The sequence below is a fragment of the Olea europaea genome, chromosome 9 (genome assembly GCF_002742605.1).
Source record: "Olea europaea var. sylvestris chromosome 9, O_europaea_v1, whole genome shotgun sequence".
Taxonomy (NCBI): Eukaryota; Viridiplantae; Streptophyta; class Magnoliopsida; order Lamiales; family Oleaceae; genus Olea; species Olea europaea.
In genome coordinates, this window is record NC_036245.1 from 14,667,346 (window position 1) to 14,674,513 (window position 7,168).

General features: G+C 34.0%; 1 protein-coding gene across 1 annotated transcript; it reads right to left on the reverse strand.

The window, feature by feature from the left end:
* Window positions 1-791: 791 nt before the first annotated feature.
* Window positions 792-1,818, reverse strand: LOC111399779 (NDR1/HIN1-like protein 1). Its single transcript, XM_023027257.1, has one exon. It carries the CDS (start codon window positions 1,714-1,716, stop codon window positions 1,063-1,065), a length of 654 nt encoding a protein of 217 aa, XP_022883025.1. The 5' UTR covers window positions 1,717-1,818; the 3' UTR covers window positions 792-1,062.
* Between the last annotated feature and the right edge of the window lie 5,350 nt (window positions 1,819-7,168).

The window sequence follows — 7,168 nt, forward strand, 5'->3', positions numbered from 1 at the left end:
CGTAGTGTGGGGGTTCGATTCCTGAGACATGGAATTGGACTCGTTGTAGGCGCAATGTACAGACAGTTCTTATTCCCTCGCCTGCTGGGGCACATCCCGCGATTTACCTCCCTTACAAAACTCTAGGAACGGAGCAATGGAGGCCCTCAAAGTTGGGGTTCAACCTTTAATTAAACAATTCCGAAAAATGAAATTCTCTAGTCTTAAATCCATTCCACCACACCCAAAAACATCCTTGTCTGCCTGTCTAACAAAATTCAATTTTTACTAAATATCTTGACCTATATTCGTGCACGTATACAAGTCATTTTTTGCTTTCTTCATTTTTCAAGAATTGGTTACCAAAATTTTCCAGTCCCCCACTTGTGAAACAAAAAAACACCTTTACGAACCTTTTTACTTACATAGTGAGTCCTTACTTCTTAGTCACTAAGCAATATTTTTCAATGGACTAATTCAACTGAGATGTTCAGAAAAGAGCGAGTATGTATAAGGCAACTTTAATATATACAGTATTTCTTAGTCATTAAGTACGAGTCTCATAAGAATACTCGTTCGATAGTTCCCATCTTCTTGAGAAAATAAGATCATCTCGTGCGAGCTAGTAGGAATAGCCGTATATCAATTTTGGAGGACGAAAATTTATAACTTATGAATCAAAAAATATAAAAATGAGGTCGTAGTTTGGCAGAATTATTCATATGTATCACATGGCGAGCCCAGTTTCTACTCCTTGATTCAACAAAAACAGCTCAGAAGTACTATAAACCATACAATAAAATATTATAAAGTAAAACCTTAACTAATTGATAATTTATTAGAGCAATTAAGAAAATAAAAAAGCAAAAGTAACGGTCTTTAATGCAAGATATGAAATAAAGTAACACGTTTACTTCCCACTAAAAACTCAGTTGACTTTACTAATCAAGGAACAATTTTTATTTTCTTTCACAATTGTAATTTTGCCTTCTTTGTCGGTAGTTCTCATTCATCAGCAAAATGCACAATTCATCAGAAGATTAATTAACTGCTTGTAGAGAAGAATATAATTATTCTTGATTATCACACACTGACTTTACAACTCTGTGATAGCTGATACTTAATTGCAGTTCCCACCACAATTCCAGTATTCCGGCTATTTCCAATAGGAATATACGCCGGACAGGAGACATGGAGGTGGTACCGGCCGGAGACGAAGGACCCAACTTTCCATTTAACACGGCCATTGATCTTGAAAATCATATATATAGCTCCATTAGACTTGTCCTGGTTCAAGGCTAGACCATTGTACGGCGCCACTGGCACGTCGGTACCGTAAACAAAAGGCGACCAGATGTTTACGTCCTTGTGGCCCTGATAAACTGGTGGTATGGTTGTGTAGTAGGTAATTTGCTGGTTGTGGTAGGCGGCGTACACGGCCAGTTTGTCGTAATAAACGCCGATTTTGGAGTTGGGGTTGCGGGAGTTGATGGTGACTTGGACGGTGGTGGAGATGACATTGGGGGCGGATACGTTGAGAGAAAAGATGGTGGCGTCTTGGAGGATGAACCGGGGTTTCTTTGGCTGTAGGATGGCCCAGACGAGGAGGATGATAAGGAGGACGATGAAGACGAAGATTAGGAGGCCGGCACAGCACCGCTGGATGATCTTCTTCCGCTTGTCCTTGTGGTCGCAGCACTTGTGCGCCATGGTTTGGTGGGAGCACTTGTGCGCCATGGTTTGGTGGCTGTGGTGGTGGTGGAGGGTGGAGTTTGGTTGAAGGGTTGGTGTAGACGAGGTTTCTAGGAGGAATTTGAGAATTGATTGGTTTGTCACACTTCTTATCTATATAGGTCCATAAATGTCGTCATAAAAATGCACAGTGGCACATGTAAATCAATTAGTCTATTGGAATTATTGAATAGCTTCGAATTATTGGAGTGTAACTACTAACCTTTTTTATTATTTTTTTTAATGACGGTAGAACTCGCAGTCGCTATCCTTCAAGTGCGTACTAGGTAAATTCTCGGACTCCCGTAACTTTGACTCACAATTTAACTTGTCTATTTATCTATACTGACTTTTGTGCTTCTTATTCTACCAGATTTCAGACACAACTTCTCTTAGGATCGCTAAACAACGGACCCGAGAGCCAAATCATTTGTATTCTTTCCTTGGACTACTCGAAAGTATTTCATATGTAAAGCTAATATAATATAATTTAAAGATTAATCTTTTTATCAATAGAACTGAGAATGCTGCACAATTCAAGAAAGAAGAATAATTATATTTTCATGGATCCTTTACAGGCCACAGTCACTCACATGAGGTGGGATTCACATCAATAAAAAATGACCCCCCAAAATATCCAAACCCCTCTTCGTGAATAATCTGCAAGATCCATGTAAGAGTCGTCCCTGTACGTCAAGTACGATTGATAAAAGAATGCACGTTAAATTATTCAGCTGAATGAAGAGATGAGTGTAGTGTCCAAATGCACCATTGGCTTGTCTTAGAAAGAATTCGATCTCATCAATCTTAATCCCTTGTTTGAGCCTCATTTTTTAGGGGGAAAAAATGTATTTTTAAACAGTAATTTGATATCATTTCAACTACATATTCTTCAATAAAATAATATTACAAGCAAATCTAAAATTTTTTCTTATTTTTTAACCACACATTTCACATCAATACACTATTTAAAAATGTATTTTTATGATAAAAATGGAGCCCAGATTGTGTAATTCGATCCTATTTATAATTGTATCGATTTTTGCATTTTGTGCAAGTATCACGCGTCAACGACCCATAGACGAAGTTTCATAATAATCGTTTAATATTTCTTTTGGGACTAATTCGAATAAAAAGAAATATAGTTCAATCATGACCGTTTGTGTGTGATGGAGATTGAAGTATGGAATGGAGAAGGTTGACACGTTTTGGTGTAGATAAGGGCCCACTTACAGACTTACTTGATAGGGAGAACCTTCCTGTTAAGGTACCGACTTCATGTTTGGATCCTAGGATATACTTTTTCTTTCATCAATGGCCAACAAATTATGGGCATGCTTGGAAGCGACTTTTTTTTTCAAAAATTTGATTTTTTGATCGTTATTTCATTATTTCAATCGTCATATTTGATTTCTTTTCTCATGAGTGGACCTCACTTTTCTCATAACGATCAAAAAATCAATTCTCAAAATTATTCCCAAACAAGCTCTATGAATAGCACAACTCATCCTAAAATCATACATATCATTTGGTACGTTAGCGTCCATGAAATATTAAAATTTGGGTTTCATCTTAAAATGTCAATCTTGTTAAATTTAACAGTTTAAACTCTTATATGTTGATCTACATTTTGGTATTAAATCGATATAGAATTTATTCTTTAATACACCCTACAAAAAGGAAGCTCGTTTGAGTACATTAATTTTGAAATCTAAGTTCTCTTCTGGGTCTTATTCAAATCAAATTACTCGTTGAAATTTAATTAGATTTGATAACTTTTTATTTCATCTTACAAGATTAATCTTTTAAAGATGAGTAAGATGTAAAAAATAATTAAATTATCCATGGTTTGGGAGCCAACGAATTAATTTTTTACATCACAACTGAGTGTCAGAATAGTAGCATCTATATGGGAAGAAAATATAATGGTTTAATTTATAAATAGACAAATAAAAAATAAGGTGAATATATCGACGGAGTATTTACAATTTACATACCTTATTTCAAATTTTACAATTTAACTACTATTCTTTGTTGAACGGTAACGAGGAACACATTTTGCTAAAGAAGGTACAAACATTTCATTATAAATAAATCTTCGTGCCAAAATACCCTCTGTCAGTATAACAAATTACATCCTTTATTTTAAATATGTACCACCTTAATTTTATTTTTTATTTTCTAAATTATAATTATTATTCTCTTTGTCAAAAATTTCTCTCTTCCATGTATCTCTTTAAATATAATTTTTGAGAAAATTGTAGCTACGATACCAAACATTTTACTTTTATGCAAATGTGACCCAAACATTTACTTTGTAGCACCCATTGTACCAAACCTTTCAAAAACTCCCAACTAGAGTCAAAACAAATCAAAATCTTCTTCATAATACCCTCACCCTACGCCAACCCACCCTAAACCAAATTCAGAATCACGGCCACGGCCACCGCCACCGCCATCCACCCTTTCATATTCTCCCCTAATGAAGAAATCAAGAAATCATAACCCCATATGTCTACTTAGAAAATAGAAATCATTGTAAATCCCCTTTTTTGTTGTTCATTCATCCATTTTGCTCTTTTTCTGGTCTGTGCGGGTCGGGCGGGGGGCTTTGCCTGATTGCAAATAAGAATTATCAGTAATATTGTTTGGGAAATGGATGCCGAACCTTAATTAAACGGTCAAAGAGATGGTGAAATGGATATATCCACTCAGTTAAAGATTATAAAAGTGAATCTTGCCTTCCAAGAATTCAAAAGCATAGGCTATAATTGAATAGGTATACCTTCCTTTGGCCAAAATGGTCTATAATTGTATGAATAAATTTGAGAGTTATCAGATTTTTCTCAAAATCCAATTTTCTGAGCGAAGAAATTAAAAGAAAAATTAATGGAAGAGATTGCATTTTTTTTGTTCTTGATTTTTCACTGGGGAAGAAGGTGAAGGTGTGGGTGGCGAGTGACTTGGATTTGGTTTTGGGGTGGGATGGGGTGGGGTAGGGCGAGGGTATTGGAAAGAAGAAGATGATTTTGATTTTGGGTTTATTTATTTTTTTTTTTGAATTTTTAAATGAGAGAAATGTGTTCTGACTAAATTACCCTTGGTCTGATTGGTCAAAATTATCAATTTTCTAATTATTGATGTCAACTAACGGTCAAATTAACAAAAACCATCCATTTGGACTTTAAGTGCGAGTTTTTGAAATGTTTGGTATCTAGCCACAAGTAAATGTTTGGGTCAAATCCGTATAAAAGTGAAAAGTTTGGTACCGTAGCTGCAATTTTTTCTAAATTTTTTAGGGTCTCTTGATTAGATTATTATTATTTTTTCATTCACTTGCTTTTTTAAAAAAAAAAATAATAGATATTTTTATGATATATATACAATGTTAAGGTCAATCACATAAAAGAGGAATAGTCTTATTTTCTCTTTCTCTCCAATAAATAAATAAATAAAAATTTCTCATTGGCACCAAGTGTGAGGAAATGTTAGACAATTGAAAAGCATAGTGGATGGATAATGGGGTGAATATTTATGTACTACCTCTTGTCAATCACAAGGACAGGTTAACAACCAAAAGCTAGCAATTGTGCATAAATTCCTGAAGAGTTATCGGGTGATAATTTTTATGTCATGTGCCCAATATTTAAAATACGACAAGAATTCCCATTTACAATGTTGAAAAAGGAAATCAAATGATGTTTTATCTATATTTTTCAATTATTTATTTAAGTTAGAACTGGATGAAAACAAATTTAATAAAATTGAAAAAAACACACACACACACACACATTTTAGTAATTTAATTTGATAAAATAATTAAACAAATAGTATGCAAGTTGTTACCTATCCCCTCTTTGAGCTCCAATTTTTTCAAAAATGCATTTAATCAAATTTCGTTTGCAACCACACATTCTTCTATAAAATAATTATACACATATTTAAAAAAAAAATTCTTACTTTTTAATCACATATTCTCCAAAAAATTGTTATTCCGTAATACATTTTACCCGATAAATGAGGATCAAAGAGGAGCCTAATTTAATGCATAGGCCATAATTTTTTATTTACAAATAAATATATTTTTGTCTGTTTAAATATTTTTTAATATGTATTTCGTAAATTTCCTTTCAAAGAATTAATATACATATATCCTTTTAAAAAGTCTTTTGTAAAGATACCCCAAACGATCACAAATTGTCATGTAATTAGTTTCGTTAATACATTTTTGTATGAACTTAAAACTTGTCAATTATAGTATCTTTCTATAAACTTCAAGAAACTAGGCATTTAGAAAATGGTTCTAATTTCTTTAGCTTTGGTACCTAGAAGAGAATAGACAAACACTCTAAAAATAAAATAATCGACACATTCAATTTTTAGCGAGTGTACATCTCAAACTTATTCGTGTGTGGTTGAAATCAGTTAAATGCCCATATAATTAATTAATAATCAGAATCTCCAAAAAGAGAAAAACAATAGAGAAAAAGGAAATGTCACATAAAGAAATCAACAAGAAAAGACAGGCAAAGGTCGGCATCTTGAATTAGCATAAAGAAGCCAACAATATAAAGAATTCAGTAAAGACATGGACGGCCTTGTCCCAGAAAACCCTGTAGCCATATCCTTAAAAGGATTACCTTTTTGCTCTGAAAATGGTGCAAAAGTCCCTACAACATCATCCTTGGAGTTTGAGAACCTTGAGTATAAAAATTGCTAATTTCGATGCATGTAATGTGCTTACATGTAGAGGTGAAAATGTTTAGTCAGGTCTCGATCATGTTGAGCCTATCTTATCAATGACACATTTTCAGCCCTTTCACATCTTTAAGAGTCCACAACTCGTCCTAACCCTACAAGGAGGCATGAAAGAACAAATGACGGCAAATTTTGCCTTCCAAGACGACCTTAGAAATTTCTCGATTTGTATATTAAGTTTCTTCTCAGGCAATTGATCCGTCTCTTGGCATTTATGTTTTAATTATTAAGGGTCTTTCCCATGCTTGAAACATTCGAAAGTCTTGATGATGCAAAAAAAAAACCATGGTGTAGAAATTAGGTAGATTTTAATATCACTTTAAGCATCCTTGTCTGGTAATAACTGTGTATTTGCATTATTTGACTTATAAATTCTGAATGTGGTGTGCTTTATTACAATTCTTACACTACATGTATACATATGGTAGGTGTCATATAGCACTTCTATATTAAAGATGCTATGATTTTTCCTCAATAATTGCCTTTGAAATAGCCCAATTGAAAGAACCTCAAGCATCGTCCCCCTTACTATCCCAAGAATAATATTATTGGTATTCACGTCAACATACCATAAGTCCTATTAAATGAGTCATAAATTCTGTCATCTACACTGGTGTTACATAGTATTATTCGAAAAAGTTTTACAACTTCATCTTCTTCCCCCCCCCCCCCCCCCCCCCCCCCCCCCCACCCACCACAC